A 24,231-nucleotide genomic window follows, 5' to 3' on the forward strand; every position below is an offset into this window, starting at 1 on the left:
GGAACACCAACTGTCACAGGCACACAGAGAAACACCCCTCCACCACTACGCTTCATCCTCTATGATCAAGCTGATTTTGTATTTGATTTACCAACCCATTGTAGATTCGAATTACTTCCTCTGAACTAGCCTATCACGTTTACTGAAGCCCATGTAGACAACATCCACTTCCCTACCCTCAATCATCTTTACACTTCAATAAAAGAACTCAAATTTATGAGGCAGAACCTCCCTTGCACATAGCCATGCTGACTTTCCTAACAAGTCCATCAATGTCCAAGAGCAAATTCTGTCATTAAAAATCTTTTCTGATAAATACCCTACCACAGTTACAAGGCTCATTGGCCTATTACTTAGTTTGTCCACTACCTTCCTTAAACAAAGGAACAATGGCTGTTCTCTAGTCTCCTGGGACCTTACGGAGGACAGAAAGACTTCTGTCAAATTTCCTCCCTCAGTGTCCAGCAACAAAGCTCACATCCACCTTAATCTTTTTCAAACCACCCAACATCTCCTGACGTGCCCCGGATTTTCAACACATCCCTCTCTTACCTCATCATCATCCATATCCTTTCCCTTCATGTTTACTAATTCTAACAAACTCAAAGACCACTTCCTCTGGCTCTCTGCAAAAATTCCCACCACTGTCCCCAGGTGGACCAATCGTTTTTCTAGCTTCTCTCCTACTGCTAACACATGCACATTTTGTCTAATAAAGTGAAAATCTATTTTACTACAATTAAAGCTTAAAAATTTTACCACATTAAAGCTGTCTCAAATTGTTCCCATTACTTTGCCTAGAATCAATTCGTTTTTCAAGCTTTTAAATGTACCTTTTGGGACAATCTTGGAGAAAATATTTTGCCAAAATAACCTCTGCAGTACAAGTATTCATGATTAATGGCCAAGTTATCAGTTTACATACAGTACTATGCAAGTCTCTGCATCTATTGTGGATTGAGAGAGGGTAGGGGAATCATGCTTAGGAAAAGGGGAAGGGAGAGGAAAGGGAGGGGGAGGGAGCAGGACGCATGAGAGAGAGATTCTGTAATTATCAATAGACTAATTGTTTGGAATCAAATGACCTTCCCTGGTGTGTCAAGGTTGGGCTTGTCTATGTCCGTGCCACCCCTGCCCCTGGCACTCCTTCTCTGCCACCCGTCCCACACTCCTCCTGCAGCGCTTCACCCTTGCCAATCCCAATCTTCACAGATTTGCTCCTGACAGATTTACAAACTCGCTCACCACTCCACATTGACAAATACAGTGGTGCCATCCTGCTCATTCTAGCAAAATGTCCCTAAGATTCTGCACAGTACTGTATACTTATGAAAACCCGCAAACCAACCTGTTAGATCCAGGTTCCTTTAATGGCAACAGATACAAAATCTGATGTCAAGATATCTTCCGAAAAACAAATAAATACCACCACGTATCTCACTTACTCACTCCCCGTCCCAATCCCCACTACTGTCCAACGCCAATGCCCAGGGAGAGAAAACATGACAGAACGTGGTGGATTTAGCCAGCCCAGCACAGGCAAAGCCCTCCCCACAAATGAGTGAATTAACATGGGACACTGCCACAAGAAAGCAGCATCCAATGATCCCCACCATCCAGGCCATGCTCTCTTCTCAATGCTACCATTGGGCAGGAGGTACCCCCAAAAAGCTTTAGGTGCCACAGCATCAGGCCCAGTTATTACTTTTCAACCCTCAAGTTGCTGGTCTGGACACTCACTCGTCACAACTCTGAATTAATTCCACAACCTACAGACTTACTTTCAAGGACTCTTTATAACTCATGATCTCAGTATTTGTTTTTATTTGCAGGTTGTCTTTTGCACATGGGTTGCCTTCTGTCTTTGTGTAGATTCTATTGTACTTCTTTAATTTTCCTGTAAACATCTGCAAAAAGTGAACCACAGGGTCATTATACATACTTCAAGTGAGTAGCCACACTAGGAGCGTGGTGGTTCAAGGGAACCTTCCGGTAAGATGGCGGTGCATCCAGACGCAGCGACCTCTATGGTGTTGCTGTCTTTTTTAAAGATGCTACAAGACACTGCTGCATAGCAAGAACTTTAAGCACTGCAAGTCTATCACTGGAGTCAGTGCACGAAGGCGGTGTGCAATCTAACGGTGACTGCCTTCGTCATTTGTCATGTGATCACAAGACCCGGTTGGGCATTGGTAATGTCGAATGTTGCAAGGCCGGTTCACTGGCGGAACTGGTGGCGGGGGAGCTGCGCGGCCTCGGCTGTAGCACGGACTAGGCAGCACGCCACGGTGTCGCCTGTTTGCAGCCGCTCGGGAGAGAGGTGTTGGAGTCGTTGTGCTCTGCGTCCATGCTAGCATTGGTGTTGCCCTGCAGTATTCACACAAAGCAAGACAAGCTGGACTGCTCTTGTCTGCAGAAAGCTGCAAGATTGCTCTTGCTGACAACATTCATGGATTCAGGGAGTTGGGGGCTTTATTATATTCTTGTGTGACTGTATGTTTACTGCCATCTTATGTGTGCTATATGTGCCTTGTGCTGTGCATGACTGTTGGTACTGTGTTTTGCACCTTAGCCCCAGAGAAACACAGTTTCGTTTGGCTGGTAATCATGTATGGTTGAATGACAATTAAACTTGAACTTTGATAATAAATTTAATTCACCTCCACTAGATAACATCACAACCTATCACCCTGCACTTTTGTATAGCATCACTGGCTGCCTCCATCCAGTCTAAACTATGGTTTCTAAAGTTTTCTTGCCATTCAGTTTAAACTTGCTAACCGCTGCCTGGCAGTTACGCCTTTGGTAGACCCAAGAGGTTCTGTGGATGTTGGAAATCCACAGTAAAGCACAAAAAATGCTGGAGGAACTCAGCAGGTCAGGCAGCATCTATGGAGAGGAATAAAGAGTCAATGTTTCAGGCCAAGACTCATTTACCCTTGGCCCTTGAACAATTTGCTGAACAAGTTCACAGTTCACTAGAAATTTGACAGAATATCCAGGAAGAATAGGAAGATATCAAGGCCTATGACAAATTCCACATTCACTTCCTCCTCGGCAGCTAGCAATACCCGAGTATAGTTTGTCCAACATGGCAAAGGATATTGGACAAAAACACAGAGTTACAGGGAAAGGTTGAATAGGTTAGCACTTTATTCCTTGGTGTGTAGGAGAATGAGGGGAGATCTTATCAATGTACTCAAAATAATGAAGAGTCTAGATAGGGTGATTGAGTGAGAGTAGAACTAGGGGTCAAAGGTTATGGGTGAAAGGTGAATGTTTAGGGGAAACCAAAGGGGAACTTCTTCACTCAGAGGGTGGTGCAAGTGTGGAATGAGCTGCCAGAGGAACTTGTGGATGCGGGTTCAATTGCAACGTTTGAGAAGTTTGCATTAGTACATGGATGGAAGGGGTCCAGGCCTGGGTCAATGGAACTAGGCAGAATAACAGTCCAGTACAGACTAGATGAGCCAAAGGGCATGTTTTTGTGCTATAGTGCTCTATGACACCAACTCCTAGCCAGGGGAAATGGGTGGTTAAATGAAGGAATTTCTTAAAAAGAGGAAAGGGAGCAATGCAATAAACTGAGAGATTTGTTAAAATTGTACAAGCTGCACCAGAGTTCTCTGCTGAATCACGACAACTTTTGCACTAATACTGAACAGAGTTTTCAGTGGGTCAGTTCGTTGCACAGGAGACTGTGGAAGCCAATCAGTAGCAAACCACAGGAAGATCAACTAGGGTGAGGTTTAATGAGTTGTAGGCATGCTACATTGGCGTTGAAAGCCTGATGATACTTGTGAGTGTCCCCAGCATAATCCTTGGACTGTGTTGGCCATTGACACCAAAAATGGCACATTTCACTGAATGTTTCAACGTACATGACAAATAAGGCTATCCTTTGATCTTTAAAACCAAACAAGTCTCACCTCCAACATGTCAACAGAAAGTTATTCGTTTCTAAATACAATGTTCCTTTCTTCGGCACTTGCCTCTATTTGATCCAAATCAATAGTAAAAACAATTTCAAAAAAACTCAAATACACATATTTCTAACTTGTTAGCTCAGTAACCTGACCCTTAAAGCTACTATGTGAAGTATAGAGAATAGTACAAATTTGCAAAGACTCATTCCAATTTTTTAATATATCCAGAAAAGGAGTATTGTCAAAACCCTTAAATAAAAACATTAAAGGTTTGAACAAAACACTTTCTGAGAATGTTGGACCGCTTGAAATTAGTTGCCAAAAATTACTCAGGCTTTTTAAAAGAAGCATACCACCAGCTCTAACTCAATATGTGTTACACCATAGTAATAGTTCTCTATTTATATAGAAATACTTCTCCCATCTTTCCTGGAAGAAAGAAAACAGGAACTTTTTGGATCAACATACACTCAGCTAGCTTCTATTCCCTCTACATGGCATTGAGTCGGCTACAAAACAAAGTGTAGTGAGAGACAGAGAGAGCTCATGAAGTCATCAACCAATCAAGGGACAGGTTATAATAATGCAACTTACCTACTCCCATTTTTGAATTACAAATGACTATAAAGATAAAACTAAAAACAATGCACTTCAAGGGATGGTAAGACAACATTTAGGTGTAAAAGATATTAATGACTTTTTTAAAAAATCAATAGAAATTGTGGTTATAATGATAATAAATCAATTCTAGTTGAACGGTACAAAGCTGAGTAATTGCTCAGACTATTTGCTGCAGAGGTACATCACATGCACCTATTATGCAGTTGCACACGCGGACACATCCTTTGAGATTGTATCGTGTAACTTTTGGTGAGACAGAAATACCAAGCTGGCCTGCAGCCCAATTTTTCTTGTTCCAAATATATATGCATCCGAACTCACATTCTGTGCAAGGTAATCACTGTACATCAAATAGACATTTAAAAACATTACCACAATAACCTCAAAGAATGGAACCCTTGAATTTTTTTGGTACAGAAAGAGATCAGTTTGTCAGTGTTTAATCACATACAGCTTTTTAAAAGACATGCGCTGGCAGATATCATCCAGATCAAAGACTAGGATACAAGGCTGTCAACACTAATCAAGCCTGCTATTTACTTTAAATGCTTCTGTTAGTGTCGAGCTTAACAGCGTCAGCGACCCAACTTCGAACAACTGCTCTCTTTGAGGGGTTTGTACGCTCTCCCAGTGACAGTGTGGATTTCCTCTGGGTGCTCTGACTTCCTCCCAATGACGTACGGGTTAGTAAGTCGTGGACAAGCTCTGTTGCATCGGAAACACGGCAAAACTTGACGATTGCCCCAGCACATCTCGGACAGTGTTGGGCATAGATTCACTGTATCGTTTCAATGTGCAAATAACAAATAAAGCTCATCTCTAACCTTGAGCTCATCACTTGCTGCGACTTTCGAAGTAATAACCCAATTTCGATCTGCTAGAGAAGTGAACCCATCAGTGCCTCATTTTATCCAAATCTAAGCTCAGTCAAACTCATTCTCTCAAATTTTCCTTTGGCTTTACCAGCTGGTTTCTTATGAATATCCGTCAAGTTTGTGTTTACATGTTGCCCCCAATGATCTCCACCAACAACCAAGGCAATGGATCACTGATCTACTCTCTCTTCTCCAGTTGATGCAATCAGGATTTGAGACACGGCGTTGGCGAAGTGCAGGGACCAGAGGCAGCAAATCAGAAGCACTCATCACAATCGAACCAAGATACTCATATCTAGAGAGTGCCACAATACATTTAAAGATCGAAATAGTTCACATATTAGCAATGCATTCCAAAAGAAAATTCTAATTCATTCAGTGAGAAATATTACAGCTATTTTGTCTCAGTCCATCTGCTTTGTTTTGTGGTACAGAATGAGAAGGCACACTGGCCATGAAACAGGGATCACTGTGCAGGAGACTCGATGGGCTGAATGGCCTAGTTCTGCTCCTATATCTTAAAATTTCTTTGAGTTTTTTTTAAAATGGATGTGATTAAATATTTCAGTGATACCTTAACAAGATATCCTTCCTAAATTTTTATACTTATTTCAATCTTCACCGATTTTTATTCCTAAAGTTTTTTTGATTCGTTAGATTCTATTATTACATCCTATCTGTGGAAGGGCAAACATCCCAAACTAAATAAAGCTCACCTTCAAAAACCTAAAAGGGTAGGTGGCATGGCTTTGCCCAATTTTCGTTTATATTATTGGGCAGACGACATACGTTGTCTTATCTTTTGGTCTTTTATAGTCAGGCTATCTGCCCAATATGGGTGGCAATGGAATTGAACTCTTATAAGAATCTTTCCAGTCCAATGCTTCTTGGATCCGCACTTCCTTGCCATCTGCCTAAATCAATTGTTAATCCTGTTATCAAACACACACTGAGAATATGGGCTCCATTCAGAAAATTTAATGGTCTTCACGGTTTCTCTTTCTCTAGTCCTATTCTTCATTATCATCTTTTTCAGCCTTCTAGGCAGGATTTCACATTTCAAGACTGGCACAGAAAGGGCATTAGGCGCTTTGAAGATTTTTTCATAGACAATCGTTTTGCAACTTTTGAACAACTGTCGGTAAAGTTCAACCTACGCAACACTCATTTCTTCAGATATCTCCAAATTAGCCATTTTATCAACCCTTTAATACCAAACTTCCCTGAGGTACCCGATAAAAATGTTGTGGATTTGTTTCTTCATATGAACCCATTGAGTAAAGGTTTAATATCCACTATTCGAGATAGGGTAATGATTTTGAGGCAAGCCCCCTTTGACAAAACCTGCCTGGGAGCATGATTTAAATCTTTCTCTGTCCGACGAGGTTTGGGATTCAATTCTCAAGTTAGTTAATTCAATGTCTTTATGTGCTCACCACTGTCTTTTACAGTTTAAGGTTGTACATAGGACTCATATGTGTAAAACTAAATTGTCGCTGTTCTATCCTGATATTAGTCCCTGTTGCGACATGTGTAAAGGGGGGAGGCTTCCCTTATTCATATGTACTGGGCTTGTCCTAGCTTGGAGAAATTTTGGAGCAATGTCTTTCTAACTTTATCCCATATACTTAATTGTTATTTGGAACCTAACCTTCTGACTGCTCTTTTCAGCACCTTGGGAGAAGTTGATAAAAGCTTAAAGAATCTTGATTTAACCTGTCAGCTGAAATAAAAAGTCAGAGGTTTTTTTCCCCGGGACTGAAATGGTTGCCACAAGAGGACACAGGTTTAAGGTGCTGGGGAGTAGGTACAGAGGAGATGTCAGGGGTAAGTTTTTTTACTCAAAGAGTGGTGAGTGCGTGTTATGGGGTGCCGGCAACGGTGGTGGAGGCGGATACGACAGGGTCTTTTAAGAGACTTTGGATAGGTACATGGAGCTTAGAAAAATAGAGGGCTATAGGGAAGTCTAGTAATTTCTAAGGTAGGGACATGTTCGGCACAACTTTGTGGGCCGAAGAGCCTGTATTGTACTGTAGGTTTTCTATGTTTCTAAAAAGGCATCTCAGACGTATACACTCCGTTAGCCTCCAAGATCAAGCTCTGGATTCCCAGTGAACTATAGTTCACTGAACCAATTGCACTAATCCAGTCCCCACCCGAGGGCATCCGCTTGAAAGGTCTCCCCTTCGACACTGGGGATTCTTCTGTACTGTATGTCATCAACTGCAGAGATGAAAACGGGATATACATCTCGCAATTCCCACTCACTCGGCTTTGCTCCAAAATGCTGCAAGACCAGACATTATTCACGCATTAACTCAGGGCAGCTTATCCAGTCTAATTTTCCAACATAATACCATCACCTTCTCCCTTTCAGATAGAATAGCATTCATGTCAATGCAACTAGTATAAAACGTTCAAAATAGAAATTGCTGGAAACACTGAGCAGATGATCTACTGATTTTTTTTCCCAGCACTTTCTGTTTTGCAATTCGGATCGTAAGGAGCAGGGTTTTTTTTTGGGGGGGGAGGGGGTTGGTCTCATTCAATCAACCAAAAGTAACGTTGTATTTCACAAGTGATGACAATATACGGGAATCACACCACCAAGTTCGGGTGTTTTAAATCCGCCATGGATTGCGTTGCACCCTTCAGCATGCAAGCATTAACAGACGCAATTAATTGTGACAAAGCACGAAATCAAGTGAGGCTGCAACCCTACAGGGCATCAATTTCTTTCCAAGGGAACGCTGTAGGAATAAAGAAAGATTTTGGGTAGCTTTGGGCGATTATGATGCAGCAGAGTCGGGCAACCTAACAAGGAACGTGGACCCGGCGAGGGGCACGCGCGGATGATTGACGGTCGCCGGCTGACCAATCAGAGCGACGGCCGGGACCGAATCGGCCAATAGGAGCCACGGAAACCATGCAGCACAGAACCTCAGCCAAGGTTAGGTTTCAGACTGTCAGTTTCAGTCAATTTCGCGCACAAAAATAGATTAAAATGGCAACAATGACGTTAAAAGCAGCGACCAAATAGATACATGGGAAAATTTAATACGTGATTACTTGCGATGCCATACGATAGTTGCAATATTTATACGACCACAATGGGGCCATGTTACAAATACTCAGGCTGTTACAATGATTAATTATTTGGTGTCCTTACCATATATCATCGCCAAGCCCGTCTCATGGAGGAAACGAAAGCGGCGGTGCTTGAACAGCCATATAGTGAGGATGGTGAGCGTAAGCAGCAAGATGAACAGCAGCAGATTAGCGCTGTCCTGCCGGTGGGTTTCTTCCGCCTCTTTCTCGGTGGCGATCTCCTCCATGGCGCTGTCCGCCCGGCATCGCCAAGCCAGGGCGCCCAGCAGCCAGAGGACGACGAGCAGCGGCTTCTCCCTGCCGAGGAGCTGACTCCCGAAGTCGCGCCGGCTGCACCTTGCGAGCTCCATTGCCTCCCGAGCCGGTCGCTCTGTGTGTGAGTGTGTGGGTAACCTCCGGGATTCAGACGCTGTCAAAACTGCGTAGGAGCGGAAAGAAGGGGCGGGGAAAGCAACCAGAAGAAACCATTTAGCACAAACCCCGCCTCGCACTTAAACAGGAAATGCTTGCTTGATTTATATTTACTTACCTAACGTGTACTATCTTTATCGCATTGTTTACTGCATTTTGCAATCTACTGCGACTGGGCGGATTTTAAACTTTTGCACAGTCTTGCAAAGGTCCCAAATGGTATTTGCCTCTTGCTGATGTAATTATTAATTCGAGGGCAAATCGCTATCAACAGTCCTGGAACCCTTTGTTCTTCGGTCCTCCTGTGCAACTTAAACGCTCGTTTTCTAACTTTTTCCAGCTCCCCATTGATGCTATCCAGCCCGCTGGTTACTGGCAAACATTTCTTTTTGTCCCAGAGTTTAGTAGTTGTGAATCGGAGTTTGCTGCTCGTTTTAAACACATTTTTAGATACTGGAACCTGAAATTAAAAATAGGAAATAAGAGGTTTCGGGAGCAACTGTGGAGGTTTAAACGGAATTATTTTTTCAACTTCAAAGCCATTCATCAAAACTCATTTGAAAAAATTGTTTTAACAGAGAACAGTGCAGCTCAGGAACAGGCCCGTGGGCCCATGGTGCTGTGCTCGATTAATTAAACTAGTAATTAAATACCGAGGCGAATTACTCCCTTCTGCCTACACAATGACTATTTTAACGTAGTTTATGGTTCAAAGTTCAAAAGTACATATATATAACCCTCAGATTCATTTTCTTGCAGACTACTCAATAAATCCGTAGAATTAACAGGATCAATGAAAATCCGCACCAATTCAGGAGTTCAACCAGTGTACAAAAGACAACAAACTGTGCAAATACAAAAAGGAAAGAAAAAACAATGATTGATAAATAAGGAATAAATATTGAGAACCTGATATGAGGAGTCCATTGGTTGTGGGAACATTTCAATGATGGGGCAAGTGAAGATGAGTGAAGTTATCCCCTTTGGTTCAAGAGCCTGATGGGCGACTATCACTGAACCGAGTGGTGTGAGTCCTGAGGCTTCTGTACCTTCATCCTGATGACATTGGTGAGAAAAGAGCATGTCCTGGGTGGTGGGTCCCTGATGATGGGTGCTGCTTTCCTGCGACGACGTTTCGTGTAGTTGTGATCGATGGAGGGCTTTATCCATGATGGACTGGGCCGTATCCTCTACTGTTTGTAGGATTTTCCATTCAAGGGCATTGGTGTCAACATACCAGGCTGTGATGCAGCCAGTGAATATACTCTCCACCACACAAATAAAGAAGTTCATCGAGGTTTTAGATGTCATTCTTAAACTTTGCAACCTCCTAAGGAAGTAGAGATATGTACTTTGGTAATAATTATATTTTGAACTTTGAACTTTTGTATCTGCCTTTTGCTTCCACCCTTGTCAGCACATTGCAGGCACCCACCATTCTCTGTGTAAAAAAAAATTGCCCTGCACATCTCCTTTGAATATACTCCTTCTCACCTCAAATGTATGTTCCTCTGGTATTAGACATTTCTATCCAAGGACAAAGGTACTAGCTGTCCACTCTGTCTATGTCTCTCATAATCTCATAAACGTCTTACAGGTCTCCCTTCAGCCTCTGCCATTCCAGAAAAAAAAACAACCTGAGTTTGTCCAACCTATCCTCATAGCATGTCCTCTAATCCAGGCAGCATCATGGATGATCTCTTCTGCACCCTCTCCACAGCCTCCCTGTAAACGGTGACAAGAATTGAAAGTAAATTGATGGGAACCAGAGTGCCAGAATAATTAGTGGAGAGATTGTGGAGACAGATGTTGGTAAGACCTCAGACAAGGTCAAAAGGTTGAGCATAGTGCGACTGGTGGCCTGAGCTGCGTATATTTCAATGCAAGAAGTATCGTCGGAAAGCTGGATGAGCTCAGGCTGTGGATCAACACATGGAACTATGACTTTGTAGCTATCAGTGAGACTTGGTTGCGGGAGGAGCAGTGCTGGCAGCACAATATTCTGGGGTTCCATTGACATAGACGTGAAAGAGCCACAGGGATTAAAGGGGGAGGGTTGGCATTACTAATCAGGGAAAATGTCATGACAGTGCTCCATCAGGACAGACTGGAAAACTCGTCAAGTGCAGCATTATGGGTGGAACTGAGAAATAAGAAAGGTATGACCAAGTTAATGGGGCTATATTACAGACCACCCAATAGTCCTTGGGAATTTGAGGAACACATTTGTAGAGAGATCGCTAACAGGTGCAAGAAACATAACGTTGTTATAGGAGGTGATTTTAACTTTCCACATATTGACTGGGAATCCCATACTGTAAAAGGACTGGATGGGTGAGAGTTTGTCAAATGTGTTCAGGAAAACTTCCTTCATCAGTACGCAAAGAAGAGAGTGCGATACTGGATCTACCATCAGGGAATGAGACAGGGCAGGCGACAGAACTTTGTGTAGGGGAACACTTTGCATCTAGTGACCACAATGCCATTAGTTTCAAAGTAAATATGGAAAGAGTTAGGTCTGGTCCGTGGGTTGAGTTTCTAAATTGGAGAAAGACCAATTTTGATGGCATCAGAAATAATCCGGCAAATGTGGATTGGGACAGTCTGTTTTCTGGCAAAAGTGTATTTGGTAAGTGGGAGGCTTTAAAAAATTGAAATTTTGAGAGTACAAATCTTGCACGTTTCTGTCAGAATAAAAGGTAAAGATAATAATTGTAGGGAACCTTGGTTTTTAAGAGATATTGAGGCCCTTGTTAAGAGAAAAAAGGTGCATAGCAGGTATAGGCAGATAGGAACAAATGAGGTGCTAATGGAATATAAGAAATGCAAGAGACACTTAGGAAAGAAATTGGGAAGGCTAAAAGAAGGTGTGAGGTTGCTCTAGCAGACAAGGTGAAGGAGAATCCAAAGGGATTCTACAGATATGTTGAGCAAAAGGATTGCAAGGGACTAAATTGGTCTTCTGTTAGATCAGAATGGTAATCCACATGCAGAGCCAAAACAGATGGGGGAGATCTCAAGTAATTTTTTTGCATCGGTATTTACTCACAGAGTCTGTAGAAGTGTGGGAAAGTGGCATCAACTACGTGGACCCTGTACACATTATAGAGGAGGAGGTGTTTGCTATCCTGAGGCAAATTGGGGTGAATAAATCCCTGGAGCCTGACAAAGTGTTCTCTTGGACCCTACAGGAGGCAAGTTCAGAAATTGCCCGGGCCCTAGCAGAAATCATTCTTAGTGACAGGAGAGGTAGTAGAGGCTTGGAGAATAGCTAATGTTGTTCCACTGTTTAAGAAAGGCTCTAAAAATAAATCAGAAAATTATAGGCCAGTGAACCTGACATCAGTTGTTGGAAAGTTATTGGAAAGTATTATAAGGAACTGGATATATAAGTATTTGGATAGATATGGATTGATTAGGGATAGTCAGCATGGTTTCATGCGTGGTAGTGATGTCTAACCAGTCTTAAAGAGTTATTCGAGGAAGTTACCAGGTAAGTGGATGAAGGCAAGGCCATGGATGTTGCCTACATGGACTTCAGCAAGGCATTTGACAAGGACCCGCATGGGAGGCTGTCAAGAGAGTTCAGTCACTTGGCATTCATGGTGACGTGGTAAAGTGGATTAGACATTGGTTTTGTTGGAGAAGTCAGAGAGTGTGGTAGTGGATGACTGCCTCTCTGACTGGAGGCTTGTGCCTGACTAGGGGTGTGCTGCAGGGATCGGTACTGGGTCTGTTATTGTGTGTTATCTGCATCAATGATCTGGATGATAATGTGGTTAACTGGATCAACAAATTTGTGGATGACACCAAGACTAGGGGGTGTGGTGCATCAGTTGGAAAGATGGGCTGAAAAAATGGCAGATTCAATTTAATGCAGACAAATGCTGGGTTTTGTACTTTGTTAGACCAACCAGGGTAGGTTTTACACGGTGAAAGATAGGTCACTGAGGAGTGTGGAAGAACAAATGGATCTGGGAATAGAGATCCATAGTTCATTGAAAGTGGAGTCACGGGCACTGTAGATAGAGTCATAAAGAAAGCTTTTGCCACATTGGCCTTCATAAATCAAAATATTGAATATAGGAAATGGGATGTTATGTTGACGTTGTATAAGATATTGGAAAGGTCTAATTTGAAGCATTTTGTGTAGTCTTAGTCACCTCCCAATAGGAAAGTTGTAAATAAGGTTGAAAGACAACACAGAAAATTTATACCAATGTTGCCAGGTCTGGAAGACCTGAGTCTTAAGGAAAGATTGAATAGGTTAGGACTTTATTCCTTGGAACATAGAAGATTGAGAGAAGATTTGATAGAAGTATACAAAATTATGAGGGGTATAGATAGGATAAATTCAAGCAAGCTTTTACTACTAAGGTTGGCTGGGTTACAATCTGAGGTCAAGGGGTTAAGGGTGAAAGGTGAGAAGTTTAAGGGGAACATGAGGGGAAATTTCTTCACTCAGAGGGTTGTGAGAGTGCGGAACGATTTGCAGCACGAGTGGTCCATGCAAGCTTGATTTGAAGATTTAAGAGAAGTTTGGATAAATACATGAATGGTAGGTGTATAGAAGGCTATGGTCCCAGTGCAGCCCAATGGGAGTTGGCAGTTCAAGTCGTTCAGCATGGACTAGATGGGCCAAAGGGCCTAGTTCTGTGCTGTACTTTTCTATGACTCTATAACACTGGAATGTCCCAGATTTTAAGTGTAGCAGACATGGAAAATATTGCCCCAGCACTATTGATTTTATTTTATGACTTGTAATTGCTCTGAGAGAGTCTGGCCTTGCTCTCTTCCAGCCGCTGCCATTGGGGAAGAGATACATGAGCCTCAAGTCCCACACCATCAGTTTCAGGTACAGTTATTACCAGTGTGGACAATTTCACTCACCACTACGTTGATCACTGAACATACCCTACAGACTCACTTTCAAGGACCCTACAACACATGTTCTTCATATCATTTATTTACTTGTTAATTTATTATTTGTTTATTTTATTTGCACAGTTTGTCTTCTTTTGCATTTGGTTGCTTGTCAGTCTTTGTGTGCAGTTTTTCATTGATCCTATTGTATTTCTTTGTCCTGCTCTGAATGCCTGTAAGAAAATGAATCTCAGGGTAGTATATGATGGCAAGTGCGTACTTCGATAAGTAATTAACTTTGAACTTTGTATTTGCCTTTTATTCCCTGTTCCAAGGCACTTCGGAGTCATTGGACTTGCAATTTTTTTCAGCCAAATGGAGCAAACAGTTTGAACCCAGCAATGTGTCCGTAATAAATGCACACTTCTTAACTGAGTGATTTTCTCATTTTTAGACTTCGATGTACTCTACAGATAATTATTGATAACAAAAAAGAGGCAAAAAAGTCAGTGACTATAGGATTTCCACCTACCACATCTATAAGGAGTTTTTCCATTCTCCCCATCACTGTACGGGTTTCCTCCGATGCTCCTGAACAAGGACTCCCAACTCTCTTTGCACCTCTGATTTATAAATTTTCTCTATGTTCAGAAAATGGTCAATGCGATTATTTCTTCAACCATGGGAAATGAATCTCAGGATTGTGTATGGTGACATATTTGTACTTTAATAATAAATGAACTTTGAACTTCAAAAAAAGTACATGACCTTACACTTCCCTATGCTGTATTCCATCTGCTACTTTTTTGCACATTCTTCCAACCTGTCCAGGTCTGTCCGCAGATTCCCTGCTTTCTCAACACCACCTACCCCTTTACTTTGTGTTGTGTTGAGGAAGCAGGCAGGCAGAGTATGCGAAGGATATAGAATCTGATAACTGTGTAAAGACACCACAAAAACATGGCTGTTTTCTGAGACTTCACTCAATAGTAAGTCTGTCCTGCTCTTCAGCATGAATGGAAAATGGCCCAGTCCACCATGGATAAAGCACTCCCCAACATCGAGCACATCTACACGGAGCGTTATCCCAGGAAATCACCACCCATCATCATCAGGACCCCCACCACCCAGGTCATGTTCGCTTCTCGCTGCTACAATCAAGAAGGTGGCACAGGAACCTCAGGACTCATACCACCAAATTCAGGAATAGTTATTACCCCTCAGCCATCAGACTCTTGAACTAAAGGGGATAGCTTCACCCAACTTCCATTGCCCCATCACTGAAATGTTCCCACAAGCTATGGACTCACTTTCAAGGACTCTTCATCTCATGTTCTCAATATTTATCGCTTATTTATTTATTACTATTCTTTCTTTCTTTTTGTGTTTACACAGTTTGATGTCTTTTGCACACTGGTTAAACGCCCAGGTGGTGCGGTCCTTCACTGATTATTATTCTATTTTGGATTTACTGAATATGCCCCGGAGAAAATGAATCTCAGGGTTGTATTTTGATAGTAAATTCATGTACTTTGACAATAATTTCATTTTGAACTTTGGTTGATGGTTGGAATTCACCTGGAATTCACCACTGGTAAATAATTTAACAAAGGTTACTTTGGAACTAATCACTGTTAAGAGTTGCAAAGATGGAAATTTCCTAAAATACCCAGCTGAAGCTATTTTTGAAACTCACAGAAGAAAATTTCAGATAAACTGGGGAAAATTAATACTGAAATTACTCATGTCTTAAGCACTATTAATACATTGGGTCTCTTAAACTCTAATATTTTATTCATTTTACAGATTTAGAATGTTATCTTGCAATTATTAAAACTGTGATTGAACAAGTGTCAATCCTTGCGCTCAATTGTCAACAAGATGGCACGTTAGCATTGTGATTAGCACAACTCTTTACAGTACAGGCGATCGGGTTCAATTCCTGCCACTTCCTGTAAGGAGTGTGTATGTGTTCTCCCCGTGGGTTTCCTCCAGGTGCTTGGGTTTCCTCACACCAGCCAAAGACATTAAGTCGGTAGGTTAATTGGTCATTGTAAATTGTCCCGTGATTAGGCTGGGGTTAAGTCAGTGGTTGCTGGGCAGTGTGACTTGAAGGGCCTATTCCACGCTGTATCTCGAACAATTTATAAATAAATAGACAAACCTCTGGAGTACTAAGGGAGGCCAATTTCATGTTATAATATGTAACATATTATAAAAATGAATCCACACTAATGAATTAATCCACCCACTGTTTACTTTATTATCATTATCAGCTACTTTTGTTACAGAGAGTCACAGGAAGGTACAGCACAGAAACAGGCTCTTCAGCCCATCTCATCCATACCAAACCTTTTCAACTGCCTGCTCCCCTCGACCTGCACCGGGACCATCGCCCTCTGTACCCCTACCATCCGAGTGCCTTAAACATTGAAACCAAGCTGGCATGCACCACTTGTGCCGGCAGCTTGTTCCACACCCTCACCACCCTCTGAGTGAACAAGTTTCCCCTCATGTTCCCATTAAGCTTTTCACCTTTTGCCCTCAACCCATGACCTCTGGTTGTAGTCCCACCCAACGTCCGACGAAAAAGCCTGCTTGCATTTACCCTCTCTATACCCCTCATAATTTTGCATACTTTGATCAACTCTCCTCTCAATCTTTTACATCTCAAGGAATGAAGTCTGAACCTATTCAATCTTTCCTTATGACGCAGGTCATCCAGACCTGCAAAATCCTTGTATATTTTCTTTGTACTTTGCAAGGTGCAGTGAAATGCATTGTTTGCATCAATGGCCAACACAGTCTAAGCATGTGCTGGGTTTAGACCCTAGGCAACACCATGCTTCTGGCACCAGCGCAGCATACCCACAACTTACTAACCTTTTGGAATGTGGGAGGAAACTGGAGCACCCAGAGGAAACTCACACAGTCACACGGAGAAAGTAGAAATTTCTTCCAGAAAGCAGCAGGTATTGCACCCTGATCGCTGGTGTGTACTACACTACCGTGCTGCCCTTTTGCTACTTGTCTTCATTTCATTCATCTCAAACGCCCTACTTCCTTACATAAGTAAAAGCTGAAAGGTGGAAGTTATTCTATAATTGTAATTTGATTATTTAAAAATTGATTTAAGTCTCAATGAGGGAACAAGTTGGGAAAATATGGGAGCAGGGAAACTAGTCAAAGGGAAGTAGGAATAAAGAGAATGGTAAGAAAATCTCTTCACGAGGAATTCTGCAGATGCTGGAAATTCAAGCAACACACATCAAAGTTGCTGGTGAACGCAGCAGGCCAGGCAGCATCTATAGGGAGAGGCACAGTTGACGTTTTGGGCCGAGACCCTTCGTCAGGACTAAATCTCTTGTCTCTTTTGGGGTAATTGAGAGTTCCAGAGACTCAATAGAATTTTTTGACTTACTGAAAGATGTATACACTAACTAAAAACTTAAGTATCAATAAATATCCTCTGCACATTTAAAATAGATACAATTTTAATCTTAAGTTTATATAATAAAACTCACACCTCAGTAAAATTTTTAAAAATACAAACCACCTCTTTCAATGTACAAGTTCTTAAACCTACCAATGAAAGATTAGATTTCTTTTGCAATTACTGCACCAGCCAAATAGCAAGTAAAACAGATAGTTCCTCTAAGAAAATGAGGCCCAGTGTAGGAATCACACAGATAGACTTCCTAAATCTCTGTACTCTTCATGGTGTTGTATCCTGCTTTGTACCCCTACATGTAAAATTATCAATCTTATTTTTCACTTTCATCCTGATTTGCATTTTCTACAACATCCTATTCTTTCATTAGTTAATTGTAAAAATATAATTGTTTGCCACATAGACAAAACAGGACTTTTCATTGGTGAAATGTGTTCTTTAATAGTTATTTATTACTTCCACTCTCCATGAGCCAGCAGAAACTGAAAAGCACAACAGCTTCTGAGGAACTTAAATTCAAGTAATCAACTGAAAGGAATCTGGAATATTAAAAAAAACTCAGGTCAGTCCTGGTGAACACAAGTAATTATGAGATTCTCATAATAGGATGATTTGGCAGGTGAACGCGTGGCTGAGGAACTGGTGTAGGGGGCAGGGGTTCAGATTTCTGGACCATTGGGATCTCTTCAGGGGAAGGTATCACTTGTACAAAAGGGACAGGTTACACCTGAGTCCAAGGGGGACCAACATCCTTACAGGCGGGTGTGCTAGAGTTGTTCGGGAGGGTTTAAACTAACTTGGCAGGGGAATGGGAACTGGAGTGAAAGTGCCGAGGATGAGGCAACTGGTTTGCAAACAGAGACAGAGTGCAGTGAGGCTCCAAGCAGAGAGAAGCTGATGATAGGACAAAATTGCAGTTAACAGGATGAGTTGCAACGTAAAAGGCAGACAAAATCAAAAAGGGTGAATACAGGACTGAAGATGTTGTATTTGAATTCATGCAGTGTATGAAATAAAGTAAATTAACTTGCAGCACAGTTACAGATTGGCATGTATGATGTAGGCATCACTGAATCATGGCTGAAAGAAGATTAGATCTGGGAGCTTAATGTCCAAGGACGTTAAGGACAGACAGGTAGGCAGAGGGGGTGGCATAGCTCTGTTGGTAAAAAATGAAACCAAATCATTAGGAAGAGCTGACATAGGGTCAGAGGTATTGTAAAGGCATGATGGCACAACCATGGCTAACAAGAGAAGTCAAAGCCAACATGAAAGACAAAGAGAGGGCATATAACAAAGCAAACATTAGTCAGAAATTTGAGGGTTGGGAAACTTTTAAAAACCAACAGAATGCAACCAAAAAAATTAAGAAGGAAAAGATGGAATATGAAGGTAAGATAGGCAATAATATTAAAGAGGACACCAAAAGTTTCTTCAGAAATATAAAGCGTAAAAGAGAGGTGAGAGTGCATATCGGACCACTGGAAAATGATGTTGTAGAGGTGTTAATGGGGGACAAGGAAATGGCAGACGAACTGGATATATATTTTGCATCAGTCCTCACTGGCAGTACGCTGGAATTTCAGGGGGCAGAAGTGTGTTAAGTTGCCATTACTCGGGAGAAGGTTCTTAGAAATCTGAAATGTCTGAAGGTAGGTTAAGTCAGCTGGATGAGGGTTCTGAAGGAGATGGCTGCAGAGATTCTGGAGGCATTAGTAATGATCACTAGATTCTGGCAAGGTCTCGGAGGGATGATAAATTACAATGTCTCTCCAGTCTTCAAGTGGCAGTTGGATACAATGTGTTGGCATGTGGCCAAGTGGTTAAGGCATTTGTCTAGTGATTTGAAGGTCGCTAGTTTGAGCTTTGGCTGAAGTAGCGTGTGTGTCCTTGATCAAGGCACTTAATCACACATTGCTCTGCAACGACACCAGTGCCAAGCTGTATGGGTCCTAATGCCCTTCCCTTGGACAACATCAGTGGCGTGGAGAGGGGAGACTTGCAGCATGGGCAACTGCTGGTCTTCCATACAACCTTGCCCAAGCCTGCGCCCTGGAAACCTTCCAAGGCACAAATCCATGGTCTCATGAGACTAACGGATGCCTATATATATATAGATATATACAGTGTTGGGAAGTGTATGGTCACACATTTTGGTAGAAGAGATACTGTAAAAGAATAGATTATTTTCTGAATGGAAAAGAAATAAAAATCTGAGGCGCAAAGGCCCTCATGCAGGATTCCCTAGGGTTAAATTGCAGGTTGAGTCTGTGGTGAGGAAGGCAAATGCAATGTTAGCACTCAGTTGAAGAGGACTAGAATATAAAAGCAAGGATGTAATGTTGAAACTTTATAAAGTATTGGTGAGGCCTCACTTGGAGTATTGTGGGCAGTTTCGGGCCCCGTATCTTGGAAAGGATGTGCTGAAACTGGAGAAGGTGCAAAGGAGGTTCACAAAAATGATTCCCAGATTGAATGGCTTGTCATATGAAGAGCGTTTAATGGCTCTGGGCCTGTATTCATAGGAATTCATAAGTAATGTGTGGAGGCCTCATCAAAATCTATCGACTGTTGCAGGGCCACGATAGAATGGATGTGCAGAAGATGTTTCCTATGGTGGGGGAGTCTAGGACCAGAGGACACAGCCTCAGAATAGAGGGACATCCCTTTAGAATGGCTATGAGGAAGAATTTCTTGAGCCAGAGGGTGGTGAACCTGTGGAATTCATTGCCAGAGGTTGCTGTGGAAGCACCATATACCATATACGTGTGGTATATTTAAGGCGAGACTGTTCCACTATCCCATCATGGCTGATCCCAGATCCCACTCAACCCCATCTTGCCTTCTTGTCATATCCTTTGATGCCTCAACCAACCAGGAAACTATCGACTTCTGCCTTAAATATACCCACAGACTTGACCTCCACCACAGTCTGTGGCAGAGCATTCTACAAAATTTACTACTCTCTGGCTAAAAAACCTCCTCCTTACCTCTGTTCTGAAGGGTCGCTCCCCCCTCAATTTTAAGGCTGTACCCGCTTGTTCTGGATACGCCCACCATAGAAAACATCCTCTCCACATCCACCTTATCTAGTCCTTTCAACATTCAGTAGATTTCAATGAGATCCCCCGCAATCTTCTAAATTCCAATCCTGCCGAACGCTCCTTATATGTTAATCCCTTCATTCCCAGAATCATCCTCGTGAACCTCCTCTGGACTCTCTCCAATGACAACACATCCTGTTCGAGATATGGGGCCCAAAACTGTTGACAATACTCCAAGAGTGACCTGACTAGTGTCTTACAAAGACTCAGCATTATCTCCTCGCCTTTATATTCTATTCCCCTTGAAATAAATGTTAATATTCCATTTGCCTTCTTTACAACAGACTCAACCTGTAAATGTACCTTCTGGGAATCTTGCACGAGGACTCCCAAGTCTCTCTGCACCTCTGATGTTTGAACTTTCCCCCCATTTAGATATTGTTCCTTTTACCAAAATGCATTATCATACATTTCCCAACACTATTCTATCTGCCACTTTTTGCCCATTCTTCCAATTTGTCTAAGTCCTGCTGCAATCGCATTGCTTCCTCAACACTATCTACCCCTCCTTGTGGTCTTGTAAAATATTTCTTCTTAACTGTATTCCTCCACTTTAAATATTTTTAAATAGTTAAAGATTAGGAAATGTTCTTATTGAAAATTGTGTCAATGTTCTACCTCACTCGCTGAAACCTGACATGTAGATGCAGGAGGCAATAAGGAAGGCAAATGGCATGTTAACACAAAATAATCTGCAGATGCTGGGGTCAAAGCAACACTCACAACATGCTGGAGGAACTCAGCAGGTCGGGCAGCATCCGTGGAAAAGATCGGTCGACATTTCGGGCCAGAACCCTTCGTCAGGACTGTAGGGGGAAGGGGCAGAGTCCCTATAAAGAAGGTGGGAAGGTGGGGGGAGGATGGGAAGGAGAAGGCTGGTAGGTTCCAGATGAAAAACCAGTAAGGGGAAAGATAAAGTGGTGGGGGAGGGGAGGGGAAGCAGGGAGGTGATAGGCGGGAAAGGTGAAGAAGGAATAGGGGAAAACACAATGGGTAGTAGAAGGAGGCAGAACCATGAGGGAGGTGATAGGCAGCTGGGGGAGGGGGCAGAGTGACATAGGGATAGGGGAAGGGAGGGGGAGGGAATTACCAGAAGTTGGAGAATTCTACATTCATACTAAGGGGCTGGAGACTACCTAGACAGTATATGAGGTGTTGCTCCTCCAACCTGAGTTTAGCCTCACCATGGCAGTAGAGGAGGCCATGTATGGACATATCTGAATGAAAATGGGAAGCAGAGTTGAAGTGGGTGGCTACCGGGAGATCCTGTCTGTTGTGGCGGACGGAGTGGAGGTGCTCGGCGAAGCGGTCCCCCAGTCTGCGTCAGGTTTCACCGATGTAGAGGACGCCCCACCGGGAGCACCGGATGCAATAGATGACCACAACAGACTCACAAGTGAAGTGTTGCCTCATTTGGAAGTACTGTTTGGGGCCCTGAATGGTGGCAAGAGAGGAGGTGTAGGGACAGGTGTAGCACTTGCGCTTACTGGCAATATTGACCATACACGGTCTCGATTACCTGTAAAAGGATATTCGTGTATGGAGGAAAAACATCCAAAATCCACCTGCTTGTTCATTGCGGTGGAAGGTCTGTTCTGTGAAAGGAGATTATCTAGGTTACACCTCTGTTCTGTACCGTTTAGAAGAATGGGGAGTGATCTTCCAAAATCAGGCAAAGTACTAAGGGCTCGGCAGGGCAAACACCGATCAATTGCAGAGAGGTTATATCCCCCAGGTCAAGGACTAAAAAGTAGGCAAGGGTAGACCATTGAGGAATGAAATAAGGAGAAATTACAGTACTGTACAAAAGCCTTAGGCACATATAGTACATATAGCTACAGTGCCTAGGACTCTTGCACTGTACTGTATTTGTTAACATGGAGTAGAGAGTGAGTTTGTAAACACATAAAAAATACCCAGCAAACTGTGTAGCATTTGTGGAGGGAGATATCAAGTTAGTTTCTCAGACAATAATCTGCCATCAGACATTCTATCTTTTACCATTAAAGGAACCTGGGATCTAGCAGGTTGTTTTGCAGGTTTTTCATAAATACTGTGCAAAATCTTTTATATATATATATACATACACACACACACACAAATATATATATATAGTGCCAAAGATTTTTGCATAGCACTGTAGTTGTCAACGTGGAGTGGAGTTCGAGTTTGTAAACCTGGCAGGAACAAAGGATGTTGGGAATGGCAAAGGTGGAGTGCCAGGGAGGGGCACCAGTGCAGACACACCCACACCCAGCCCTGAGACACCAGGTCATTTGATTCAAAACGATTGGTTTATTGATCATTAAAGAATGTCTCTCTGGTGCTTCCCACTCCCTCCCCTCTTCCCAACCATGATTCCCCTTTCCCTGACCCCTTCCCACTCTAAGTCCACAATAGAGACCGGTATCAGAACCAGGTTTATCATCATCACGTTGTTAAATTTAGTTTTTTGCAGCAGCAGCAGTAGTACAGTGAAAGACGTAAGAACACTACAGTATTGTGCAAATAAATTCTTCGACACTCTAGCTATGTATGCACCGAAGATTTTTTGCACAGTACTGTATTTTACTCAATTACAATTTTTTGGAATTCTCTACTTTGTAAGGATGGGGAAGCTAATCAAAACAGAAATTGACAGATTTCTGGATAGTTCAACAATCAAGGGATATCCAGAAAATGCAGCAAAATGGTGTTGAAAATGAAAGCCAGTTGTCTAATTCCTGTTCCAAGACTTGTGTTTCCCTGGATCCTTTGTACAGATTCAACACCTAATGCACTATTCCTCTGCCATTTCTCCTCCAACAAAGCAGGCAATTTCAAGCACCTGCCTGTTAAATACAAATTGATTGTGCACAGAGCAGTGTAGTTTCATGTACAAGCAATTCCTACACTCTCAGGCTGAGTTGGACACATATTGTTGTCAGAATATTCAAGTCCCATTCAATGTATGCAAAATAGAGAGCTGAAGGGCAGATATAACAGAGTGCCTCGTTGTTGAAAGGTAATGTATTTCACAAGGTCAAACCAATAGCTTTTATGCCCTTTGTGGTAGATTTTAACATTCTATAAAACTTCTTCAAAGAAGAACATGTGTATCCACGTTTTTTTGAAATCATTCTGTATTACATAACCATACAATAAAAATTCTTGTTTAAGTTTTGAAATATGTTCTTGGGAATTCCTTGAAATGAATTAGACCGCTCTTCTGTAATACAGGCACATTAATAGATCCTCTCTAACAGTTTAAATTGTTTATAATTTCGTGTATTCCAAAGTCCTTCACATGTTTTAGAGCATCCTAACTGGTATTACATAAATGCAAGTCTTGCCTTTTTAAATAAAGAATTATTGTCATGAACCAGAGTCATCAGCCAAAAGCAATCCACACACAAAACGCTGGAGGAACTCAGCAGTTCCGGCAGCATCTATGGAAAGGAGTAAACAGTCGATGTTTCAGACCTTTCTTCAAGGGAGGGGGGGGGGAGGAAAAGAGGATGATCTGGAAGCTGACAGGTGAAGCCAGGCGGGTGGGAAAGTTAAAGGGCTGGAGAAGAAGCAATCTGATAGGAGAGTGAACTATGGGTGAAAGGGAAGAGGAGCACTGGGGAAGGTGATAGACAGGTGAAGAATAAAAGTCATCACAGAATTATAGAAAAGTACGGCACAGAAACAAGCCCTTCGGCCTATCTAATCTGTACTGAACCATTTAAACTGCCTACTCCCATCAACCTGCACCAGAACCATAGCCTTCCATACCTCTACCGTCAATGTTCCTATCTAAACTTCTCTTAAATGTTGAAATCAAGCTCACATGCACACTTGTGCTGGCAGCTCACTCCACACTCCAGACTCTTTGAGTGAAAGTTTCC

The 24,231-nt window shown here is 42.3% G+C and overlaps 1 protein-coding gene across 3 annotated transcripts in view; it reads right to left on the reverse strand.

The window, feature by feature from the left end:
- The window catches only part of slc9a7 (solute carrier family 9 member 7), a 164,884-nt gene extending 155,807 nt beyond the window's left edge, over positions 1 to 9,077 (reverse strand). For 2 of the 3 annotated variants that reach the window (XM_063054540.1, XM_063054538.1), the window contains exons 1-2: positions 9,060 to 9,077; positions 8,592 to 8,948 (exon numbers count right to left, since the gene is read on the reverse strand). In XM_063054540.1, the coding sequence (XP_062910610.1) occupies positions 8,592 to 8,880 (289 nt within the window). In that variant the 5' untranslated portion in view covers positions 8,881 to 8,948; positions 9,060 to 9,077. Of the gene's footprint in view, positions 1 to 8,591; positions 8,954 to 9,059 lie in introns of those variants that run through there. The other variant, XM_063054539.1, reaches the window with a different exon arrangement.
- Between the last annotated feature and the right edge of the window lie 15,154 nt (positions 9,078 to 24,231).

Source organism: Mobula hypostoma, chromosome 7, assembly GCF_963921235.1.
Source record: "Mobula hypostoma chromosome 7, sMobHyp1.1, whole genome shotgun sequence".
In the NCBI taxonomy this organism is placed as follows: Eukaryota; Metazoa; Chordata; class Chondrichthyes; order Myliobatiformes; family Myliobatidae; genus Mobula; species Mobula hypostoma.